The 27,392-nt window shown below is 41.6% G+C and overlaps 1 protein-coding gene across 3 annotated transcripts in view; it reads right to left on the bottom strand.

Moving 5' to 3' along the window:
* The window catches only part of LOC115178059 (VPS10 domain-containing receptor SorCS1-like), a 167,059-nt gene that overhangs the window by 59,099 nt on the left and 80,568 nt on the right, over window positions 1–27,392 (bottom strand). For all 3 annotated transcript variants that reach the window (XM_029739085.1, XM_029739086.1, XM_029739087.1), the window contains exons 2-3: window positions 15,864–15,931; window positions 7,506–7,605 (exon numbers count right to left, since the gene is read on the bottom strand). In XM_029739085.1, coding sequence (XP_029594945.1) covers window positions 7,506–7,605; window positions 15,864–15,931 — 168 coding nt within the window. The remainder of the gene's footprint in view (window positions 1–7,505; window positions 7,606–15,863; window positions 15,932–27,392) is intronic.

Below are 27,392 nucleotides of genomic sequence, written 5' to 3' on the forward strand. Positions count from 1 at the left end.
GAAGTGAAGTCTTCATAAGAGGGTAATAAAATGTCAGCCGGGAGACTTGGGATGCTCGGGCAAAGGTCTCACCAAAATGAAAGGGGGGCCAAGCGGGAGGAAGAGAAAGAGGGACATTGAACAAGTGAAAACACACTGAGGCAAATGGTGCATGGATCATCTTTTTGGATTTGGCTGTATCATTATTACCTCGTCATTAGTTCACCTCTTCATTTCACCCGTATTTGATCACTCCCTTAAAACTTTGTCTTGTCTTTTGCATACAGTATTACAGCTCTCTATTCTGGACTATATAATGAGCCCTTCTCTTTCTTTCCCTTCCCTGATGGAGTCCACCAGCCAACCAGGTGCTGCAACACTTTGAACTCTCCTTATTAAACACAAGTACTGTCTCTTGAGCCCAGGCATTTGAAGTCTAGACTAATTGACTATCACCTTGACATTTCCACTGCACCCCGGCCCAGACCTCACCAACACTAACATTGCATCTTCACACTGACGGTAATTGGGGATTTATGACTCCCATCCTAGCCCCTACCACCCAACACACACACAAAAACTAATTGGAAGACATGGTGGAGTGTTGTGTACAACAAGCTAGTCGGAGCTAGTGGGGGATTAATATTAAGCATATTAATAATAATACTGTTTGCGTTGCACTTGTTGCCTCTAGAATGAAAAAATATGTAAATTATATTTTTGGAGTGCAGACCCTCTACACCGCATCACATAATAATGAGGTCATACAAGGAAAGGCACGCAACAAAGGTAGGTCTACATGAAGGGCAAGGAAGCATGCCGTTTTGCCACAACCTTGATTTTGCTTTGGCTCAAACAATCACGATACGTGGAACATTAATAAATCATAATGGAATGTAAGATTAATCGGATGTGGCGTCATGAGATGTGATCTGTGTGAGATTGCGGAAGCACTCCAAGGGGTTCTCTCTCTCTCCATTGGCTTCTCCCTCCCTCTCTCTCTCCCAGCCTGCTCATGGGCCTTAGTGTTCTTGCCTCGCTCTCATTTGTAGATTGTGCCTTAGGGCTGACAGATGTTCTATGTTTTTTTCCACCGTTAGGTTGTTCGCTTCCATCACATTTACCACCACATGCACAGCTACTCCCTTCCTTCAGCCAGAGCATGGCTAACTCGCCTTGACTCAGATCACACCTGTATTGTTTCCCATGAAGAACAGTGAGATGAGTAACCACTCCCGTGCTAGCGTTTAACTCCACCAGCTGAAGTATGGTGAGGAACAGGTCAATTGCGCCATGCTAGCACGCTAAACTATCATGCTAGAGCCAGTTGGGTCCCATGGCAGTTCCAGTTGCTAGCACGCTAAACGAATATACTAGTGCTAGCTGGCTCCCATGGTAGTTCCACGTCCCTGTTTTGCTTTTGGAGTGTCCCTGTATAGGGATGTATCCTGCATACAGACGTTATCACACCATGTGTTGCAGCTAGCTAATCATCCACTATATCTATCAAGACAGATGTTTGCAGTTAATGATATTCTTGCATACTGAGTTTAGTATGCATATTACATGATCACATATGTTGTAACCTTGGAGTGTTATCTTACAGTCAAGGCTGAACGTAAGACTTTCTTAAGTGATGGGAGCGGAGATGTTTTTAATCATTTTACTGATGTATGAGGTTAGTACCTCCACTATCAAATGACATCCTGTTGCAAGAACATCAACAACAATCAAACGATTAAGAAAGAGGCATCACTTCTATGCTTACAAATATAATGGGGGGGTACTAAACTTACATATGTAATTGTTTAAAGATGCTCACATGATGGACCATTTAGCTATTTGATTTAACATTTTAGGAGCCCTTTAGGTATCCCCAAAAATATTTTAAAAAATTGGGATAAAATATTGACATTTTTGGGGGATAAAATATTGAATTTGGTGTTTACTACTATAGCCCATAGAAAAACATTGAATAAGACATTCATAAATGGCCAAAAAACTGTCAAAAGATGTCCTATATCAAGGTAATCTAAGAAAGCTCAGGAAATATTTTAGTTTTTTTGGACACATACTTAATAACCCCTTATGTTTTTTGGCACAAAACTACCTCCATAATTGCATTCATTTATATGGGTTACCTTCAGATGAATCCCGTGACACTTGTGGGGGTCGTAGAGCAAAACGAAGAACACCATCTGTGTTCGTGAGAGTCTCCCCTTTCCATAGGTTGTAGGCAAAACCGTTCGGATGCTACAGACGTTTTCGTGAGAAGACCGATTTTTGGGATGTCTCATGTTCTGACAAATACCGCTGTAGCTCGGTCACCTTCCACCGCAGGTGTGGAAGGCCGACATAAGCGGATGCGGTGGATTGAGACGCAGCCAACATCTCTATCTTAAACTGACAGATTTTAATGTGGATTTTTTTTATTATGTTACTTAGATTGACTCAAGGGTGGTCAATAGACACTTAAATCAAATCAAATCAAATTTATTTATATAGCCCTTCGTACATCAGCTGAAATCTCAAAGTGCTGTACAGAAACCCAGCCTAAAACCCCAAACAGCAAGCAATGCATGTGAAAGAAGCACGGTGGCTGGGAAAAACTCCCTAGGAAAAACTCCTGAGAAAGGCCAAAAACCTAGGAAGAAACCTAGAGAGGAACCAGGCTATGAGGGGTGGCCAGTCCTCTTCTGGCTGTGCCGGGTGGATATTATAACAGAACATGGTCAAGATGTTAAAATGTTCGTAAATGACCAGCATGGTCAAATAATAATAATCATAGTAATTGTCGAGGGTGCAACAAGCACGTCCGGTGAACAGGTCAGGGTTCCGTAGCCGCAGGCAGAACAGTTGAAACTGGAGCAGCAGCATGGCCAGGTGGACTGGGGACAGCAAGGAGTCATCATGCCAGGTAGTCCTAGGGCTCAGGTCCTCCGAGAGAAAGAAAGGATTTGAACCAGTGTGCTACAGCATGAAAATAATCCTGCAGCAACAGGAAATGTGTGTTGATAATTAATGGACATTAATTAAAACTACAATATTTCCTGAAACATTTTTTGTTAGGGCAAAATCAAGTCTAACATTTTAAAGTGGAAATTACAACTTTTAGAAGCCTACAAGTTTTAGTACACTAAAATCTCAGCAACAAACGAATGATCAAAAGAAGATCCTACATCTGTACGTATCCTCATTTGCACTTCTTTGGGAAGTGATGGGAACATTTCTAAAGAGTTTGTCTTTACTACTTTGAGGACAGTTCGAGGACATTAAATATGAATTTGCACTTATAAATATGTGCCTGTTCCAAAAAGAGTGGCAATGAATGGAAGTATTTGAACTCTGAAGCAAATTCATATTCCACCCACCTGCCTGATGATGATGTCTGAGCTGCACAGAGGCTGTCATTGTTTTGGAGCACCACACACACACACACACAAATAAGGCCCTCATCTGAAACATTTGTGCCGCTGACTGCTGCTTTAGTCAATATGTTCATGAGAAAAAGCATTCATCAGTGTTTTCCATAAGCGCCGGCCGGCCGTCGGCTAAATAGCCGATAACAGACTCATTGTAAGCCGGCTACTTTTTCCACTTAAAATTTTCAATTAGATAGTCAGAAAAGTCCATGTAGCCTTCTGCCTCTAAAATGAATGATATGCATCTTCTATTGATCTATTGATAGTACAGACACCTGTCAGTCTTTCAGATGTTTTATCGGCCTATACAGCCACGGAGTCGGGGCGCATAGGATATTTACTGTGCTTTGATTGATTACCAAAAACGGCAAGTGTTGACTAGTTTACAAAAGGTGTCGAAACGACTGAATAAAGTCAATCTCCTATATCCCTTTGCTATTCATAAATGATACAACGTAGTTATGTCCATGGTATAGCATCGGGACATGTAAACCAAAGATCTTGTTTGTTTTTTCCTAGGATTCGAAGCCCATGAAAAGACTTGCCAGTGACCGCTAAAGTGGCTCGTCAGCGTAGCCTAGTGATGGGTTGTTTGCGAACGAACGGCTCTTTTTGAATGGATCTGTTAGGTTAATGGAACCGAATCTCCTCCATAAGAGAGATGCGTGTTTTGGCTCCATAATTTGCATACTGGTAGGCTACTCCTGCTTTTTAGCGATTATCTGCAGATAAATGATGAAAATATTCAATGAAGATGTTGAATTCTCACTGCAGGAACAATAAGAAGTGGAGAGAGCGCCTCATTCAGGTCCACAATATGATCAAATAAAACAGATTGATAATGATACTTATATGCTAGTATTAAAGACATAGATATAGGCCTACTGATTTAATTAAAGTTAACAGACAACTGCTGCTTTCTGTTAAGCAAAGCCCATGTTTAGCACCTGCTTCATTCTTCAATCATACCTGTTGAAGTAAGACTTGACTTGATGTGACTTCAATCTCAAGAGAAGACAGGTTTAATGTTAAAAAGGTTTTCTTACTTAGAAAATAGTTGTGATCAGGACAAGGCCTAGACAATATCCAAAACTACTAACACACTGAATTTCAATCATTTTCAGTCATTTTATTGTAAAGTAATGTCTTTCTACTTAATATCACAACAAATTTGACCAAAATGCGAGTAAAAAGTCATTAAGTATTCTATAATTTAGGGGTTGCATTTTGGATGGAATCAAGGCATTAGAATGTACCAGAAGGCACCAAAATTGAGCTTGTTCTGCAATTTTCACAGAAAGCACAGCTATTACTTCCAAAAAAATCACTGCTTCTGAGAGGGAACCAGAGAGGTTGTTTGTCTGAATCTGTCCGTCGCTCAATCACCCTCCCCTCAAATTCCTTTCATTTTCCGGAAGCATTAGCCGCCCTGCCAAACATTTGTACAAAAAAAATATCTGCAAGCATGTCAGAGGGCTTGTCAATATTTACCATCATTACACGTTATTTCTCTCACACATTTCTCTGTACTAAAACCTGTTTATCTGCTATTTGCTTGTGGTTACTCTTCAACTGGACTGACCACCTGCTCTGATTCTCTGCACCTTAGCACACATGCACACACCAACACAGACAAACACACATATACATTCATGCTACACACACACACACACACACACATCACAACGGCTGCTACAACACTTATTATACTGCTCAATTTATACACTGCCCCCATCCACCCCCCTTCCCCAAAACATGTGTAAATATTGGACTATAAATTGTGGCTTCCTGTATTATACTTATGCTAAAATATTTATTATATTCTACCGAACCATTAACTTTATGTTTCTATTGTTATTTTTTATAAAGTTTTATTGTGGTTGCACTGTCCAGAAGGAACCTGCCAGTAAGTGTTTTGTTGAACGATGTATACCATGCGTATCCCATACATACAACTAATAAAACTAGAAACTACTAATCGTACGGTTACTTGCCTTCGCAAGCGTTTCCCTTATAAGCATTCTCATACTCAGAATGGGTCAGAACGCATGCCGTGTTCTGATCTCAGTGATAAAATAGTGATCCATTGTTTCTGACTGGTCTCCACTGGTCCTTGTACACCAGTGACTCCATGCATCTCTCTCCTCCACTGCTCTCTACTCTACCATCCCCTGCAGCAACAGAAGGTTGACTTACCCTAACAGTGTGGGTGACAGCTAGCCAGAGTGATGATGACAAAGGTAACCTGGGTCCCTCTTCCCAAAGGCTCTGTGTGTGTGTGTGTGTGTGTGTGTGTGTGTGTGTGTGTGTGTGTGTGTGTGTGTGTGTGTGTGTGTGTGTGTGTGTGTGTGTGTGTGTGTGTGTCATTAGCACCCAGTTACTCGTTTTTATATCACCTGAGTTCTGTGTTAAAGGGGTGGCTCTGCAGTAGCATGCTGTAGCCATTTTAGAAACCCACTAGCTGTCTGTGTTTTGTTCAGAGAGACATACACTGAGTGTACAAAACATTATCCCTTTTGAACACTTTCAACCCCTTGTAGAGTCCATTGCCCCGACGAATTGAGTCTGTCCTGAGGGCAAATCAATATTACGAAAAGTGTTCCTAATGTTTTGTACAGTCAGTGTATAAGCTAGAAGGTTTGCTGCAGAGATAGGTTGAATTACTTGGTACGGCCCAGTATGGTCTTTGTAAGATTACAGGCTATTTGACTCTCAGTAGTTTGTTTGTTTTTATTTTGTAGCAACATCAAGGCCTATACCTTCCACTTCTTGTCAATAAAACTTTTAAAAACAGTGCAGGCTAACGTTCCACAGGCTAACAGTCCACACTATTCCACAGGCCAACAGTCCACACTATTCCACAGGCCAACAGTCAACACTATTCCACAGGCCAACAGTCAACACTATTCCACAGGCCAACAGTCCACACTATTCCACAGGCCAACAGTCCACACTATATTTAATGGAAATGGTAAAGCTCACTATACTGTATTCCCTGCATGTATCACTATCAACATCTGTTACCATGACAACATTTTCCTGGTCTTTGATGTTTTTTTATTTTGCACGATTATCTAGGCTTACCTCCTACCTCTTGTAATACAAAGTGTTCGTGTTCCAAACAAAACAGGCTAACATTCCACGTGACAGTCCACAGCAATGATAAAGCTCACTGCTGTTTTTCCTGTCCTCTCACGATTAGCTTGACACCTCTTTCCTGGTCTATGACAGAAGCTTTCTCATTGGACTGTACACGGGGGTGAGGAGAGGTGGAGTGGGGAGTGGAGGTTGGAGAGGGGGGGGGGGCGCATTCATCTTCATTATTAGACAAGAATTAACTAGGAGAAAATGACCTGTTCTGATTAGAGTCTTCTTAAAAAGGAGGAATGTGAGAAAGGAAGGATGAAGGGACTAATGATTCAAATTGTCAGGATGGCTCCTCTTGAGGGTTGTGGGAGAAGAGGTTGGATGGGGTTAGGGGTGCAGGGGTTGGGGGGGTGGGCAATGGTCGCAAATATGAAGAGCTTGTCTATCCTTTGATTAAAACACTGGAATTCTTCCTTCCTTTTTTCTTTCTGTGGTCTATAATTCATTAGTTCCGGAAAGAGAGAGAAATTATAGGGTCGGTATAAATATTAACGATTGGAAGTATTTTCTGAGAAGATAACTGCTAACTCTCTGGGTGGAGATTAGCATGGCTTAATGGATGTGGCGGATATTGTTGAATATGACAGAGGCACCAAACAGACATGGCAGTACAAACGTCAAAATGTTTCAGTTCGTTATATATTGGCAGTTGACATCAGCATTGCAAGTCCATTGCCATGCCTTCGTAAGTGTATCTAACTGAACCGCAATGTGTAAATCAACTTTTCTACTACAAAATGACTTAGAAGTTATACTGATAGATCGTTCGAATTTGAGTCAAGTGGACTGTTTTATATGAGTTAGGACATTTGTCAGCATTTACAGTGTAAGAAACACCCCACACAGAGAGACATTTAGAAAGCAGACAGAAAGCAGACAGAGAACTAGAATGTTAACTATGAGATATGACAAAATATCAACACTAAAAACACCTCAAAACACATAAATGCACATTACCTTTCTCTTGTTGTTGGGACTGACGTACAAGTAGCTGAGGATTGTTTTCGCCCCCACTTTCTCGTTGAGCTTCTGGTAAGTGGTTCCGTAGTCGGTTGACCTGAAATTTAATCAGAGTGTTTGATGAAGACTTGATGAATTACTTGTTGTAATTAAAAATCCCCTAGAGAACATTTAGTAGGAGAAAAAAAGCATGCACAATTAAGTCCCACCTCCTCGTGGTTCGCTGTTCTACGACGACACACGCGGAGGGATAATCAACCATAACCTAGCCAGGGTGTAGTGCTTCAAGTGGGAAGTTTGACCTTTATGTTTTGTATAAGCCTAAGCACCATATATCAGTACATGTAAAGTATAGTTAGAATAGGGGGCTCTGCATATCATTACAGCACATAGTTAACCATTTTCATCTTTGATTTTCATATTAATCATACAGATGTAGGATCTTCATTTGATCACCATGTTGTTGCAGGAAATGCAAACTGGTAGTGTAATCAAGGTTTTAAAAGGCTACTAAAGTTTGTATAATGTGTATATTCTGTTGCTGCAGGATGATTTTCCTGTTGTGAGAAACTGGTGAAATGAATATCCTACATCTGTATGACTGTCCATTTTAATGTCAGTTAAATAGTTCCACAGTAAAGTATGTGCTTGTTAGCCACTTGTTAGCGCAGTAGAATACTTATTTTTTGAAATTGTGACACTTGACATATAAATAGTCTCCTACCAGTTTGAAACAGATCTCTAAATTGGCAAATTCCGTACCTCACATTCTGCTATATGTGGCTGTCTAAACAAACTACTTACATTCATTGAAATACAGTATGTTCTCCAACTATCTGACCAATGCCCATCTCTTCTTTTAAAACGGCACAGAATTCAAAACAGCATCACCAGGAAGAATAGCAATTTTTCTGGAATAGTTGCTCTGTTATGGTCCAGGACAAGATTTTTTAAGTCAAATCATGTCATTTACTCCTTCAGTCCATTCTTTTAGGAGAAAAAGGCACAACGGAGTGCAAAACTTCACGTAAAGTTGAAAGACTGGCTGCATAGTCTCAAGTGGACTGTTTTATAGCTGGTCAAAGATGACCAAGAGTTAGACTAGCTTTATGTAAAGTTTTCATGTGGCCTCCTGCATTGTCATTCATACAAAGCTTCCTTTTTTAAAGGAAGTAACAGCAATGTTTGAGTGGATTTTGGAAAGAATACTGAAAAGGCAAAATAATGTGTGAAGTTTTTTGGAGGTCGTGTCTAGGTAGCACAACTCTGTGGTTTCAAAGTATCACCATATCTGTCTGCATAAAACTACAACCCAATATGGATCCCAACAGCTGAGTCAAAGCTAACGGTGGATGAAAGGGGATTGTGCTGAAATATTTAAGCGATGGTCAGAGTACTAATGTGAAATTTGTGTTCCGTCTGAGATGTAACATTCCAGAACGTCTCGAAGTTTGAACAACTTATCTCCCCTGCCAGGTTCATTTTATTTATAGAGAAGCAAGGCTCAATCAAGGAGCTATTTCATGTTCAGCTAAAATACACACATAAACACACACACACACACACACACAACTAACACACACATTCAAAGCAGGCAAAGCTTCAAAAATACACCATGCATGCATCACCCTACAATGCCTGTTACTACTACAAACAAAGCAATCACTGACTTCGATAGAGGGTTTTCATTCATCCTGTGCTTAAAGAAATGTTAAATCCTGATTTTGGAAAATCTATTGAAATGGAAGCGTTACCATTTTTAAGTAGTTTGTTTTTGTAGTGAAGTTGACAAACAACCCACAGAAACACACAAATAGCTCAGCCCTGTGACACCAGCCTGGTGACTTTCATTTTCCCTTTTTCAGATTTATTATGGGATGGTTTCCATGTCGATTAAATATGGGCGTCTCTCGGAGAACTCCTGAATACCAGCGGTAACATCTATCAACGGGTGGATCCATCGACACTTTGGACCACAGGACAATGACATCATCCGGCTATTGATCTGCTCCTCATAGAACCCCATCATACGCCTGCTGTGATTTAAGGCCCAATGACTTACTTTTAGTGATGCAGCAACTCTCGACATGAACCAATGAAACCAATACAATCGCCCCCCCCCCCCCCCCCCCATTGGTTGCTCAAGGACAATGATTGCGGAAAAGGCAGTGCTGGTTATGAGGTTGTGAAATGGTGGCTCTACCCCTGTCCTTCTGCTGTTATCTTCTCCATATGACCTCTGGTTTCAGCCAGCCAATTCTCTGGATTGTTCATGTGTTGGATGGAACATGGTCGAGTTAATGAAACATTATATAGAGACAAGAATAACAGGGTGGGAGGTAGCCTGGCGGTTAAGAATCGGTTAATAATCCCCGAGCCGACTAGGTGAAAAACCGGCCGATGTGACCTTGAGCAAGGCACTTAACCCTAATTGTTCCTGTAAGTTGCTCTGGATACTGTACCAGGGTCTGCTAAATGAATACAAATGTAAAGCGAGTCTGATAACGGTGATCTGGTTCACTGTGAAATTGGATCACTGGGGATTGTGTATTGTGTTACAGGTGATTGAGTTATTCCATATACCTAGCTACTCCACACATAATATACATAGCTACTCCTCACATTATATACATAGCTACTCCTCACATCATATACCTAGCTACTCCTCACATCATATACCTAGCTACTCCTCACATCATATACCTAGCTACTCCTCACATCATATACCTAGCTACTCCTCACATCATATACCTAGCTACTCCTCACATCATATACCTAGCTACTCCTCACATCATATACCTAGCTACTCCTCACATCACATACCTAGTTACTCCTCACATCATATACTTAGCTACTCCTCACATCATATACCTAGTTACTCCTCACATCATATACCTAGCTACTCCTCACATCACATACCTAGTTACTCCTCACATCATATACCTAGCTACTCCTCACATCATATACCTAGCTACTCCTCACATCATATACCTAGCTACTCCTCACATCATATACCTAGCTACTCCTCACATCATATACCTAGCTACTCCTCACATCATATACTTAGCTACTCCTCACATCATATACCTAGCTACTCCTCACAACATATACCTAGCTACTCCTCACATCATATACCTAGTTACTCCTCACATCATATACCTAGCTACTCCTCACATCATATACCTAGCTACTCCTCACATCATATACCTAGCTACTCCTCACATCATATACCTAGCTACTCCTCACATCATATACTTAGCTACTCCTCACATCATATACCTAGCTACTCCTCACATCACATACCTAGCTACTCCTCACAACATATACCTAGCTACTCCTCACATCATATACCTAGCTACTCCTCACAACATATACCTAGCTACTCCTCACATCATATACCTAGCTACTCCTCACATCATATACCTAGCTACTCCTCACATCATATACCTAGCTACTCCTCACATCATATACCTAGCTACTCCTCACATCATATACCTAGCTACTCCTCACATCATATACCTAGCTACTCCTCACATCATATACCTAGCTACTCCTCACATCATATACCTAGCTACTCCTCACATCATATACCTAGCTACTCCTCACATCATATACCTAGTTACTCCTCACATCATATACCTAGCTACTCCTCATATCATATACCTAGCTACTCCTCACATCATATACCTAGCTACTCCTCACATCATATACCTAGCTACTCCTCACATCATATACCTAGCTACTCCTCACATCATATACCTAGCTACTCCTCACATCATACACCTAGCTACTCCTCACAACATATACCTAGCTACTCCTCACATCATATACCTAGCTACTCCTCACATCATATACCTAGCTACTCCTCACATCATATACCTAGCTACTCCTCACATCATATACCTAGCTACTCCTCACATCATATACCTAGCTACTCCTCACATCATATACCTAGCTACTCCTCACATCATATACCTAGCTACTCCTCACATCATATACCTAGCTACTCCTCACATCATATACCTAGCTACTCCTCATATCATATACCTAGCTACTCCTCACATCATATACCTAGCTACTCCTCACATCATATACCTAGCTACTCCTCACATCATATACCTAGCTACTCCTCACATCATATACCTAGCTACTCCTCACATCATATACCTAGCTACTCCTCACATCATATACCTAGCTACTCCTCACAGTCATATACCTAGCTACTCCTCACATCATATACCTAGCTACTCCTCACATCATAATACCTAGCTACTCCTCACATCCATATACCTAGCTACTCCTCCATCATATACCTAGCTACTCCTCACATCATATACCTAGCTACTCTCACATCATATACCTAGCTACCCCTCACACCATATACCTAGCTACTCCCTCACATCATATACCTAGCTACTCCTCACATCATATACCTAGCTACTCCTCACATCATATACCTAGCTACTCCTCACATCATATACCTAGCTACTCCTCACATCATATACCTAGCTACTCCTCACATCATATACCTAGCTACTCCTCACATCATATACCGTAGCTACTCCTCACATCATACCTAGCTACTCCTCACATCATATACCTAGCTACTCCTCACATCATATACCTAGCTACTCCTCACATCATATACCTAGCTACTCCTCACATCATATACCTAGCTACTCCTCACACATATACCTAGCTACTCCTCACATCATATACCTAGCTACTCCTCACATCATATACCTAGCTACTCCTCACATCATATACCTAGCTACTCCTCACATCATATACCTAGCTACTCCTCACATCATATACCTAGCTACTCCTCACATCATATACCTAGCTACTCCTCACATCATATACCTAGCTACTCCTCACATCATATACCTAGCTACTCCTCACATCATATACCTAGCTACTCCTCACATCATATACCTAGCTACTCCTCACATCATATACCTAGCTACTCCTCACATCATATACCTAGCTACTCCTCACATCATATACCTAGCTACTCCTCACATCATATACCTAGCTACTCCTCACATCATATACCTAGCTACTCCTCACATCATATACCTAGCTACTCCTCACATCATATACCTAGCTACTCCTCACATCATATACCTAGCTACTCCTCACATCATATACCTAGCTACTCCTCACATCATATACCTAGCTACTCCTCACATCATATCCTAGCTACTCCTCACATCATAACCTAGCTACTCCTCACATCATATACCTAGCTACTCCTCACATCATATACCTAGCTACTCCTCACATCATATACCTAGCTACTCCTCACATCATATACCTAGCTACTCCTCACAATCATATACCTAGCTACTCCTCACACATATACCTAGCTACTCCTCACATCATATACCTAGCTACTCCTCACATCATATACCTAGCTACTCCCACAATCATATACCTAGCTACTCCTCCACATCATACACCTAGCTACTCCTCACATCATATACCTAGCTACTCCTCACATCATATACCTAGCTACTCCTCACATCATATACCTAGCTACTCCTCACATCATATACCTAGCTACTCCTCACATCATATACCTAGCTACTCCTCACATCATATACCTAGCTACTCCTCACATCATATACCTAGCTACTCCTCACAACATATACCTAGCTACTCCTCACATCATATACCTAGTACCTCACATATACCTAGCTACTCCTCACATCATATACCTAGCTCACTCCTCACCACATATACCTAGCTACTCCTCACATCATATACCTAGCTACTCCTCACATCATATACCTAGCTACTCCTCACATCATATACCTAGCTACTCCTCACAACATATACCTAGCTACTCCTCACATCATATACCTAGCTACTCCTCACAACATATACCTAGCTACTCCTCACATCATATACCTAGCTACTCCTCACATCATATACCTAGCTACTCCTCACATCATATACCTAGCTACTCCTCACATCATATACCTAGCTACTCCTCACATCATATACCTAGCTACTCCTCACAACATATACCTAGCTACTCCTGACATCATATACCTAGCTACTCCTCACATACAATATACCTACTGCTACTCCTCACATCATATACCTAGCTACTCCTCACATCATATACCTAGCTACTCCTCACATCATATACCTAGCTACTCCTCACATCATATACCTAGCTACCTCACATCATATACCTAGCTACTCCTCACATCATATACCTAGCTACTCCTCACATCATATACCTAGCTACTCCTCACATCATATACCTAGCTACTCCTCACATCATATACCTAGCTACTCCTCACAACATATACCTAGCTACTCCTCACATCATATACCTAGCTACTCCTCACATCACATACCTAGCTACTCCTCACATCATATACCTAGCTACTCCTCACAACATATACCTAGCTACTCCTCACATCATATACCTAGCTACTCCTCACATCATATACCTAGCTACTCCTCACATCATATACCTAGCTACTCCTCACAACATATACCTAGCTACTCCTCACATCATATACCTAGCTACTCCTCACAACATATACCTAGCTACTCCTCACATCATATACCTAGCTACTCCTCACATCATATACCTAGCTACTCCTCATATCATATACCTAGCTACTCCTCACATCATATACCTAGTTACTCCTCTGTTTTAGTTGAGGGTTTAATTTCAAGCTCTTTTATTCATACCGGACTAATGTGATATTGCCTTGTTGGGTTCTTTTCAAAGACAACCACTTTATTTTGGGAGGAGACTTAGAGTACCCCCAGTACAATCCCAATTAGATTTCCCCCCATATATCTACTGTACTGTGACAGCAGCAGCCCGAAGCCCTGTTGTTTTCCCTATTGGAGTTTGATTAATCAATGAGTATCTGGAGATGGTTAGCGAGAGGTCGCTAATTGCATTAGCGGGGTGCAACGTAAACAATAAACAGCTTGAAACGTCCAACGGATGGCAGCTTTGCTAAGTATTCCAAATGAATGTATGAATTGCCTCGGTGCACTCCGATAGTATTTCTCTCTCGCCACTCAGCTTTTAGAGCAGCAGGTTGGGCTTGTACCCTCCCTCCCATTTCTGCCCCAGGTTTGATGGCTGTCTACCATTCTTAAACTACCAGGACAGTCTCTCTCTCTCGATGTTAGACGCACCATTAACAGGGTAATGAGGTATGACGGCCGTTCGCGTTTGAGCCATCCACGACTTAAGCCACTAAAGGCTAGTGGTTAGGACTTAAGTAGAGAGTCATATAATGCTACATTTACCACTGCTATGGTTGGGAGATAGGCCTTGGGGTGACCCACGGATCTGTTGTGGGCAAGGCCGCTGAAATCACTGGAAAGTCCTGAGGTCTGTTTTCCTCTTTCTCAAATGAGGGCCGCAATGTTCCAGCAGACCCGCACCGCTGAGATTTGTACAGATTTGACAGGCCTACTGTTCCGAAGTCTCTTAAATGCCAAAACCGCATTCAATCAACTTTAATGATTGCTCTTACATTTGTTCCACTTGGCATTCAATTCGTCTCTTTTTTTTTACGAAAGACCGGGGTAAAATAAGGCGAGACGTCATAAAACGTGCTCCGCTGAAAGGAGTCTATAGAAGAACATTTAAAATCCTCTAACTGTGGGGTTTCCAATGGACAGTCAAACACTTTACATTTTCAGCAAAGTCTCAAACATACTTGTACGTGACTCTGAACAGAATCACAGAATGTCACACTGTATAAATAACCTATCGGGCACCGAATAGCAAGGTAGCAAGAACACAACCTGTAGACCTACAAATACAAGATATTACAACTATAGCCGAGGGAGTGGATTATGTATGAATTCAGTTTTCAGTAATGCGGAGGAGCCCCTTGAGCTGAAAGTGCAACGAGACTCGCTTGAGCTGCACTCAAGGCCAGTCAAAGTAAGTGCACTTGGACAACACATTGGCTGTCCGTGAGTAGCTGTGACTCATATTCACACTAATGCCTGTCTGCTTTGGGATGAATTAAACATCTGGTCGGTCAGCTGGAAGGTTCTGGCGACAGGTGCACGTTTTTCGGGCGAAAAGTCTCCTCAATGAGGAGAGGGCAAGTTGCACCATTTAAATATTCAAGGTGATTTTGTGTAAGCCTTCGATATGTCAACCTCTTATAATGATGTACTTATATGGTGATGCACTTATACTTATTATATGCATGTATAATGTTTGTGGTATACAAAGGAGACAGAACATGAAACACAACCTTGTTGCTGCTAAAATCCGATATAAAGGCAGTCACTGAAGACTTTACACAGAAATGCACACAGAAGACTTACTTTGTCATTGCATGATGTGCTTACCTCCACAATGAGCTCTCTGTGACACTGTTCAGGTTGAAGTCAAACAACTTGGTCAGCATGAGAATCACCTGCAAGACATGAGGAAAAATCCTTATTAATACACTTTAATACAGAGCCTACAATAAATGCACGTTTCAACACACAATTAATCTTAAACATAGGCGTAATCTCATTTCACATAGCATTTCAAAACATTTGATGATTCGTCCTGAATTACATTGTTAGGAGTCAAGGAGACCGTGTTTCTTCTACAGTAAGCGAAATCCAAGGAAATGATCTGTTATTGGAGTTATAAGCCACAGGGCATCAACAATTTGGCCTGTAACATCCCTGAAAGGTTGCTGAATCGAATCCCCAAGCTGACAAGGTACAAATCTGTCGTTCTGCCCCTGAGCAAGGCAGTTCACCCACTGTTCCCCGTGCGCCGATGACGTGGATGTCGATTAAGGCAGCCCCCCGCACCTCTCTGATTGAGGGGTTGGGTTAAATGCGGAAGACATTTCCGTTGAATGCATTCAGTAGTACAACTGACTAGGTATCCCTCTTTCCTTTCCCATGTTCAAATGGTGTCCCTTTATTTCATGATCACTTGTGTAATACAAGATGCTTGTTCCATACTTTCTAAAATCACCTATCACATCCTTTTCAAAATAGAAAACAGAAGGAACAGAGAAAGGAAGCTATTAAATGTTTGATATGTAGCCTCTGTAGCCACACATGAAAGGCATAGTTCCGTCTTTGGGAAATTCACGGTCTACCTGATAGAGAATACATTAAACAAATCTGTCCTCCACCTAGCTTGTTCAGGGGATCTGACTACTAACTAGCAAGCTCAGCTGAACTGTCAGCGAAAGGAACTAAAAGATACATCAGACGAACAGCGTGTGATGACTAATTATTTAGAGCTCATTACTTAATCATTTCCTATTCAATCTAAACGTGGCACTGTAAATATTCTTTATAACTGTAACACCCTAAAGTGCATGGGATTTAGAAGGAAAATCTGGGTCGATCCAAGTCTTCAGGGAAAATGAAAAGGCAGATAAATTGCATTCCGCCCGAAGCAGAACGAGAACTACAGAAGCACGGAACTACAGAAGCACGGAACTACAGAAGCACGGAACTACAGAAGCACTCGCAATCTATTTACTTTATGACTAGAGGTATATTTGAAATTCATTGCAATTTGTGGCGATGGAGCTACTCACCAAGCACACCTGTAGTTTACCAGTCTACTTTGACATGGTACTATAGACCACTGATGTTTCACTCAATGTTTGCTGTCTGTTAGCATGTTGCTAACTGTGTGGAATCGCCTGGAGTATGATGTCATGGGTTTGACAGTTTCGGGATTGTTCAAATGCGTGTGGATGTCATACAACACAGAGGTCAGTAACAACATGGACAAGTCGAACAGATCCAGCAGCAGTATTATGTCTATCTTTATCAGCCTCATGTCATCCAGATGACCTTAGCATCATCTATATAGCTTATTTTTCCCCCCTCCAAACACAAACACCCATAGGTGGTCTGAAACTTCTAAGAGGAACTTCGGGGAACTGCATATTCAGGGGAAAAAACTCCCAAGTCCATAGTGTACAGCAAAAACAAAACAACCGGAGCCTAATAACAATTTGTACATGCCGTCTCCAAGACCGGCTACACAATGTTCCTTGGCTGCACGCTGCGTCATGGCAACATCCAACTGTTTCCCTGTCCCTCGGATACCTTTGAGTCTACCTCCCGCTGCATGTTGTGGAGGCAGACGTGGCGGAGGAGTCACCACCGTGGAACTTGTGTGACTTTGTGAAGTGAGTTCCGCCAGCGTGGGGGCCCCGCGAGTGAGTTACAATGCCAGAACAGATGCACCTCTGCAGCGGGGAATTACATTGTGAGGCAGGCCCCTTTGATCACGCTGTATTATGTATGAGGCAACATCTGCGGCCTCGGAACGCACCGAACCAATGCAAGCACACTTTCTCACACACACACACACACACCACACACACACGGCTGCTTTGGGTCGACCTGTGGAGGAGTTTAGGTTAGAGAGAAGAAACCATCAACACAAAACTCCTTTAAATTAAGAGCTTGTTCACAATGCAGCCCGGTGTCTCCTCTAAGCATCTGAGTGGTAGATACTCCGGTGAGGAGAGATTTACCCAAGGGGATGAATAACCTTACATGTGCAGATGAGACCAATGCATGCTAATGACCCAGTCCATTTCGCTGGCCAGCTGGAGGGGGAATTCGCACACAGGCGCGTACACACACACACACACACACACACACACACACACACACACACACACACACACACACACACACACACACACACACACACACACACACACACACGCACACGCACACGCACACACACACGCACACACGCACCCACCTCCACAAGGCTTCTCTCTCTCCTATCTCCGTCCCTCCTCTCTCTCTCTCTCTCCTAAATTCTACCAAACCTCTAAATTCAGTTTTTCTATGTCTGTGGTCAGAGCAGGTGCCCTTGTACCAATGTATCTCTGTACTCCATGCCTATGCCTCCACCTCTGCCTGTTTCTGTGTACTAGAGCCAGGTTCTCTATCACCTCGCCCTCGCTCAAACAACCAATAACCTGGACAGATAAAGTCCTTTAAAAGCAAAGTAAGCAGAGTTGCAAAAGCAGAGCAGGCTGGCTGTGTAGCTGGCATCATTAGCTGAAGGACAGTGTGCATGCGGACCCTTCGGTCTGCCACATATGGAGCCTAATGTGGGTGGCCATCAGCGTGCGTCCATGTCAGATGGTCTCCCCGCTGGAAAGTGCATATGCTACATTACCGAGCTTGCCAATTAGGCCCTTGGGTAGACTCCTACTGTAAATATTACCATGCCGAGCAATAGAAGGAAAAGACAGACGTTTAGAAATTAAGATATTTGAGGACTAACAAAGGGGAGAGAGTTGTGTGAGGGAGAGAAGATGGAAGACTGACTTTTAGCTTGTGAGGTGTTTGGATTTCTGTGGCTGTGGCAGGTTGAGGCGGCAGCTCTGTTTATGGATGCATGATGCTGAAGTTCCCACATTGAAGTAAGTCATTGGGCTTCAGAAAAACGTTTGCGGTGGTAGGCCTGGTGAGGTTTGAATTAAGTGCTCCCTTTCAAATAAGTAAAACTTTCAAAGTGCATTGAAGGCCAGTTTGAGGGAGTTTGCAAATGTTATGCTAAGTCTGGTTGGCAGAATTTTAGGGGGTATTAGAAATGCAAAGAGAGGTTTGAGCTCAGGGTGCGGATCAATAACAGCTGTGTTTCTGCAAAGACTTAAGTGCTTAGAGTTTCTCTTTCACACGCAAACACACACACACACAGAAACACAGACATAAATACACACACACAGAAAAAACGCACACACTGAGTGTCTTTGCTGCCAGAAAACGGCTTGTTGTGTTTCCCGCTATCTGGTGATTGTCCTTGACAAGGGGAGAAAAAAAAAAACGATGAACACCGATCAAAATCCCCAAACACGCATATACAAATAATAATTACGATCTGCTACGGCAACAGAGAGCCCAGAACAGTAAACAAATAGAAAACACAGGGATCCTAGCCACGGCTTTGTCTGACTGTGAAACTCCCAGAAATTAGACACGTTAAGCACACACTTTAGGGCATTCATATAAAACTCTTCATTTTCTTCAGTATTTCTTTCACTAAATTGTAATCACGAGAGAGAGAGAGAAAGAGTTGTCATGTTTTTTTCTGACTGCATGCTAAAGTGCAATTCTGTATTCCTCACTCTCGCTAATGTTTCAGGTATCATCTCAGATATTCAGATACTGTAGTAGGTGGATGCACTCTAGAGTCTTGAGTGTTCAAGATCCAATTCCGTAACCATGTAGTGAACACTGCTCGCACCCAATGCTTCTCTGTGTTTTTAATCTATAAGGAATGCATTGCACGCTACTACACCTCTGCACACTACATATCTATTATATTCCTGAGAAAAAACAAGTTAGTCAAATATAGAAATATAATATCTAAACATGATTCATCTTCCTAGATGTTCAAAAACCTGAATCTGTCAAACTCCGGAGGGATCATCGTGACAACATGCCTTCTCTCTGTAGGATTAGCTGTTGTCGTTTCATATTTTGGAAATATTTCACAATCCATGCCTATTCCAGATATGAAAGTAAAATGTTACTGCGAACCTGGATTTTCAAGACATCTGTCAAATTCTTGGATATCCCCCAAAAAATCTTTCTCCATTGAGGATCAAAACGTGTCATTTGAGAGCAATGTCCCAGGCAAGGAAATGTTAGTATAAATACCAAACATGCATAGTAATGTTCTGGGTTTTGGGATGCCTATTTCTGGGGCCTAATTAGCTGGTATTCTGTTTACTTTAAAAAAAATTGTCTATATATATTTTTTTTCTTTTGACAATATTACCCCGAACCCACAGGGATATAGTTTTCTGTACACTTTAAGACCAACATATTCAGTGTTGTAAACCAACTTGTTGACATACCCCCAGGGTTTTAGTCAAGATCTGTCACACAGTATGCACAATCTCTCTATCCATGAATGGATATGATATGTTGATATGTATATTCCAGGTTGGATACTATGTTAATAAGATGGTATATTGTACTGATGTACAGTTGAAGTCAGAAGTTTACATACACCTTAGCCAAATACATTTAAACTCAGTTTTTCACAATTCCTGACATTTAATCCTAGTAAAGAATAGTAAGAATGTGAAATGTCAGAATAATAGTAGAGAGAATGATTTATTTCAGCTTTTATTTCTTTCATCACATTCCCAGCGGGTCAGAAGTTTACATACACTCAATTACTATTTGGTAACATTGCCTTGAAATTGTTTAACTTGGGACAAATTTTTCAGGTAACCTTCCACAAGCTTCCCACAATAAGTTGGGTGAATTTTGGCCCATTAATCCTGACAGAGCTAGTGTAACTGAGTCAGGTTTTTAGACCTCCTTGCTTGCACATGCTTTTCAGTTCTGCCCACAAATTTTCTATAGGATTGAGGTCAGGGCTTTGTGATGGCCACTCCAATACCTTGACTTTGTTGACCTTAAAGCCATTTTGCCACAACTTTGGAAGTATGCTTGGGGTCATTGTCCATTTGGAGACCCATTTGCGACCAAGCTTCAACTTCCTGACTGATGTCTTGAGATGTTTCTTCAATACATCCACATCATTTTCCTGCCTCATGATGCCATCTATTTTGTGAAATGCACCAACCCCTCCTGAAGCAAAGCACCCACCCACAACATGATGCTGCCACCCCCGTGCTTCACGGTTGGGATGGTGTTCTTCAGCTTGCAAACCTCCCCCTTTTTCCTCCAAACATAACAATGGTAATTATGGCCAAAGAGTTCTATTTTTGTTTCATCAGACCAGAGGACATTTCTCCAAAAAGTACGATCTTTGTCCCCATGTGCAGTTGCAAACTGTAGTCTGGCCTTTTTATGGCGGTTTTGGAGCAGTGGCTTCTTCCTTGCTGAGCGGCCTTTCAGGTTATGTCGATATAGGACTTGTTTAACTGTGGATATAGATACTTTTGTACCTGTTTCCTCCAGCATCTTCACAAGGTCCATTGCTATTGTTCTGGGATTGATATGCACTTTTCGCACCAAAGAATGCGTCTCCTTCCTGAGCGGTATGACGGCTGCGTGGTCCCATGGTGTTTATACTTGCGTACTATTGTTTGTACAGATGAACATGGTACCTTCAGGTGTTTGGAAATTGCTCCCAAGGATGAACAAGACTTGTGGAGGTCTACAATTTTTTTCTGAAGTCTTGGCTGATGTCTTTTTATTTTCCCATGATGCCAAGCAACGAGGCACTGCGTTTGAAGGTAGGCTTTGAAATACATCCACAGTTACACCTCCAATTGACTCAAATGAAGTCAATTAGCCTATCAGAAGCTTCTAAAGCCATGACATCATTTTCTTAAATTTTCCAAGCTGTTTAAAGGCAGGGTCAACTTTGTGTAGGTAAACTTCTGACCCACTGGAATTGTGATACAGTGAATTATAAGTGAAATAATCTGTCTGTAAACAATTATTGGAAAAATGACTTGTGTCATGCACAAAGTAGATGTCCTAACTGACTTGCCAAAACTATCGTTTATTAATAACCTCTTTGGGATAGGGTGTGGTATATTCACGTCCGGATGAAAAGCGTGCTCAATGTAAACTGCCTGCTACTCAGGCCCAGAAGCTATGATATGCATATAATTGGTAGATTTGGATAGAAAACACTTTCTAAAACTGTTGAAATAATGTCTGTGAGTATAACAGAACTTATTTGGCAGGCGAAACCCCGAGGACAAACCATCCAGAAAAAATATTTTTTGAGTTGACTGTTTTCTATTGGGTTTCTATGGAGAACTAGATTTATGAGGCACCTGGTTGCAGTTCCTATGGCTTCCACTAGATGTCAACAGTCTTTAGAAATTGGTTGATGTTTTTCCTTTGAGAAATTAACCTCTTACATCTAGATGTTCCGCTAGCGGAACGTCTGCTCCAATATCCAATGATGGGCGTGGCGCGAAATACAAATTCCTCTAAAATCCGAAAACTTCCATTTTTCAAACATATGACTATTTTACAGCTATTTAAAGACAAGACTCTCGTTAGTCTAACCACACTGTCCGATTAGCTTAGCTTAGCTTTTCGGATGAAGCACATTTTGCAATATTCTAAGTACATAGCCCAGCCATCACGGGCTAGCTATTTAGACACCCACCCAGTTTAGCCTTCACCAAAATCACATTTCCTATAAGAAAAATGGTCTTACCTTTCCTGTTCTTCGTCAGAATGCACTCCCAGGACTTCTACTTCAATAACAAATGTAGGTTTGGTCCCAAATAATCCATCGTTATGTTCCATCAGCGACGTTTTGTTCGTGAGTTCTAGACACTATCAGAATGGTAAAAATTCTAAATATTCCATTACCGTACTTCGAAGCATGTCAACCGCTGTTTAAAATAAATTTTTATGCAATTTATCTCGTAGAAAAGCGCTAATATTCCGACCGGGAATCTGCGTGTCTGTAAACAGAGGGAAAAACAGAAAGGCGGGAGCGGGCAGTGCCCGCGCCTAAGCCTTTTGTTTGCTGATAGACCACTTAGCAAAAGCGCTCGTGTGTTTCAGCCAGGGCTTTGAATTACGTCATTCAGGTTTTTCCTGGGCTCTGAGAGCCCATTGGAGACGTGGGAAGTGTCACGTAACAGCAGAGATCCCTTGTAATAGATAGAGAGAATCAACAAGGGGAAGAAATGGTCAGACAGGGTACTTCCTGAACAGAATCTTCTCATGTTTTGGCCTGCCAAATGAGTTCTGTTATACTCACAGACACCATTCAAACAGTTTTAGAAACTTTGGAGTGTTTTCTATCCAAAGCTAATGATTATATGCATATTCTAGTTTCTGGGCAGGACTAATAATCAGATTAAATCGGGTACGTTTTTTATCCACTCGTGAAAATACTGCCCCCTAGCCATAAGAGTTTAAGAAGTAGTCCTTTCCTTTCTGAGTGTCAAACCAAGTGTACTTTTTTGTTTGGTGTGTCGCCTGGAACTCGCTCCACATTTATTTTATCCGCTATTGAACACAGTATATTCCGTCTTAAATTGTATCGATTATTTACATTTTAGGATACCTAAAGATGAATTAGGACAGTTGTTTGAAATGTTTGGACAAAGTTTACAGGTAACTTATTAGATAATTTGTTGTCATGTTGGGCAAGTTGGAACCAGTGTTTTTCTGAATCAAACGTGCCAAATAAATTGACATTTTTGGGATATAAAAAAAAGGAGTTTATCGAACAAAAGGACCATTTGTGATGTTTCTGGGACATATTGGAGTGCCAACAGAAGAAGATCTTCAAAGGTAAGGCATGAATTATATCGTTATTTCTGACTTTCGTGTCGCACCTGCTTGGTTGAAATATGATTTTCATGTGTTTGTGTGGTGGGGTGCTGTCCTCAGATAATCGCATGGATTGCTTTCGCCATAAAGCCTTGTTGAAATCTGACACAGTGGCTGGATTAACAAGAAGTTAAGCTTTATTTTGGTGTATTGCACTTGTGATTTCATGAAAATTAAATATTTATAATAATTTAATTTGAATTTCGCGCTCCGCAATTTCACCGGATGTTGTTGAAACGTTCCACTAGCAGAACCACTAGCCATAACAGGTTTTAACATGAAATTTGTGGAGTGGTTGAAAAATGAGTTTTAATGACTCCAACCTAAGTGTATGTAAGCTAATGACCTGGTTAGATGGCAGGATTCACCTTATTCACATTGTGATCACTGTTACAGGAGAAGACATGGAGCTACTGTGTGTGGGTGTGTGGTGTGTGTCTAGATAAACGAGCTACTGGGCTCCCCGACTTAATTTCAACTGAACACTGTTGAATTCACTTATATACACTAGTCAAAAGTACCAGCCTCAGAAATTGGCAATTAACTAACTGCACCTCAGATTGCAGCCCAAAAAAATTATTCACAGAGTTCAAGTAATAGACATCTGTTCAGAGGAGACTGCATGAATCAGGCCTTCCTGGTCAAATTGCTGCAAACAAAACCCCCACTAAAGGACACAAATAAGAAGAAGAGACTTGCTTGGGCCAAGAAACATGAACAATGGACATTAGACCGGTGGAAATCTGTCCTTTGGTCTGATGAGTCCAAATTTTAGGTGTGTCTTTGCGAGACGCAGAGTAGGTGAACGGATGATCTCTGTATGTGTGGTTCCCACCGTGAAGCATGGAGGAGGAGGTGTGATGGTGTGGGGGTGCATTTCTGGTGAGACTGTCTGTGATTTATTTAGAATTCAAGGCACACAACCAGCATGGCTGCCACAGCATTCTGCAGTGATACACCATCCAATCAAGTTATCATTGGTTTTTCAACAGGACAATGACCCAAAACACACCTCCAGGCTGTGTAAGGGCTATTTGACCAAGAAGAAGAGTGATGGAGTGCTGCATCAGATGACCTGGCCTCCATAAATCACCCGACCTCAACCCAATTGAGATGTTTTGGAATGAGTTGGATCCCAGGGTGACTACCTCATGAAGTTGGTTGAGAGAATGCCAAGAGTGTGCAAAGCTGTCATCAAGGCATTTGTTTAACACTTTTTTGGTTACTACATGATTCCATACGTGTTATTTCATAGTTTTGATGTCTTCACTATTATACTACAAAATAGTTAAAAAAAAAATAGTAAAAAATAAAATCCTTGAATGAGCATGTATCCAAACTTTTGACTGGTACTGTATACTGCCGTGAATTATGCACATAGACTAGAGATTGTTCACAATCTATTGTTTTTGGGGGTTGAGAATGTGTGTGCGTGCGTGTGCGCGTGCGTGTGCATGCTTGTGTGTGAGTGTAAATGTGCACATGTGTGAGTGCGAATGAGCGTGTGCGTGTCTGTGTGCACGTGGGTCTTCAAATGAATGATGTATATGAAAACAATGTTGATTCGGGTAATAAATCACTGTTTAGTACTTTGAAATAAGGGGAAGATAACACTTGACAGAATTATTGAAATTGAATTCATGGACAGTCTCGCTCTAGACAAAAGATAACGGGACTATTCACATTATCCCAAGTAGGTAAGAGTTCCTGCCTGCGTAGTATGAAAAGCCAGAGCTCCAACAATTGAGTTTTAACTTCCAAAGTAGGTTACAATCCACCCACTGGTTAAATATAGTACATCACTTCCGTGCCGTGAGAGAGGAATGTGGTTGCTCACTCCTGATCATTTGACAAATAAAACTGAATATATGAATGTTAATCCAATGAACCCGCTCACATATCCCCGGGGAATATTGCAATAACACATAAAACCTTGAACTGTCAACGTGGAAAATCGAGTTTTATGTTAGCGGTGACAGAAAGGTGTGGATATGAAAGCACTATGAAACTCACAGACATACTCAAAGTTTCTAGTGGTATTGAATGGGAATGAGAAATCTGTGGGTATATGATTTTCAACGAGTTGAAAATCAAGTTGTATGTTAGCGGTAACAGAAAGGTCCAGATATGAAAGCACTACACAACACAGACATACTCAAAGTTGAGACTGGATGCGAAACCGAGTCTATGAGTAAAATGCTGTGGCTGACTTGGATTTCGGTACTAGACTAGAGGCCCAAGAGGCTAGTCTAGCGGCTGTTTTTCCCCTATGTGTTAACAACACAACCTACATGAGATTATTAACTACAGTTGCTACACTACTAGACAGATGGAGCGTGACAAATAAAGCTAAAAAGAATCTCGCTCATCGCAGATTAATTATTCAGATGTTCATCCTCAGAAGTAGCATCAGCTCACTAATGGGATAATAAAAAGTATTTACAAAGCTACATCTATCTATCTGGCAAAGACACTCTCTCTCCTCTTCTCTCTCCCTCGGAGGCAAAATAATCGGTCCACTTTTTGTCTCATTGATATCGCTTGATTGGCCTCCAGTTTGGGGCTGGGTAGTTTGAGTAGTAGGGGCCGAAGGCAGATGAATTGTCCCTTCAGGCTTTGCTGCCAGAGAGAGAGAGCAAAAGAGAGCGAGGGAGAGAGAGAGAGAAGTAGGAAGAGGGAGAGAGAAGAAGGCCGAGGGAGAGACAGAGAGAGAGGGAAAGAGAGAGACAGAGAGATGGAGGAAGAGGGAGAGAGAGCGAAGGAGGAAGAGGGAGAGAGCAAGAGAGAGAGTGAGAGACAGGGGGGGAAGAAGAGATGGTGGTAGTAGCTAACAAGCTCTTCTCTGCCAATCTCTTTCTTTGTTCCCGTTATTCAGAATCAAAGACTCCTGATTCCCAGCATTTGCATGTGATTAAAGGTGATTAGCAGTACAGCTCCACAGTCTAAACCAACACTTCCCTCCCTTGGAATCATCGCGGCCCACCCACCTACTGCTAGTGTTGCAATCACCGCCAACACTCACCACCGTCATGACCATGACCCCCTTTTTGTTGTTGTTCGGCTCTGTTGTGTATCAAATCATTGTGAGGCACCTGAACATCATTCACGTGCTTCATTTGCATCAAAGAAAACACGTTGGGAAAAAGACAAACCAAAGTAGGTGTTATGTTGAGGGATAAAAACGATACAAATGAGAAACAAGATTTTCAAGTAGCTGAGTTTGACGCGGTGGCTAAAGAGAAAGCCGTTAACACGAGAACACAGAGGAATGAGAATTACAATCAACGGGGGTCTTAACCTTGTCTCGCACGTCACTGTAATGAGATGATAAAACGGATCCCCTGGGGGTTGGAACAAGCCGTATTCTAGCGTGTACACAGACAGCTGTATCAATACGGGAGCAAGTGTTGCTGAGCTTCATACTCTGGTAATAGAATAGGAGACACGCGCTGCACACCAATAGGCACACTCAATTTCAGCACAAGAGAGCATTGTATAAGTTACAGTAAGAAAATATATGGCATTCAGAATAGTCAGCAATGTCATCATTGTTAGAGATATAGCATTATTCAGAATAGTCAACAA

This window comes from Salmo trutta, chromosome 38 (assembly GCF_901001165.1).
Source record: "Salmo trutta chromosome 38, fSalTru1.1, whole genome shotgun sequence".
Taxonomy (NCBI): domain Eukaryota; kingdom Metazoa; phylum Chordata; class Actinopteri; order Salmoniformes; family Salmonidae; genus Salmo; species Salmo trutta.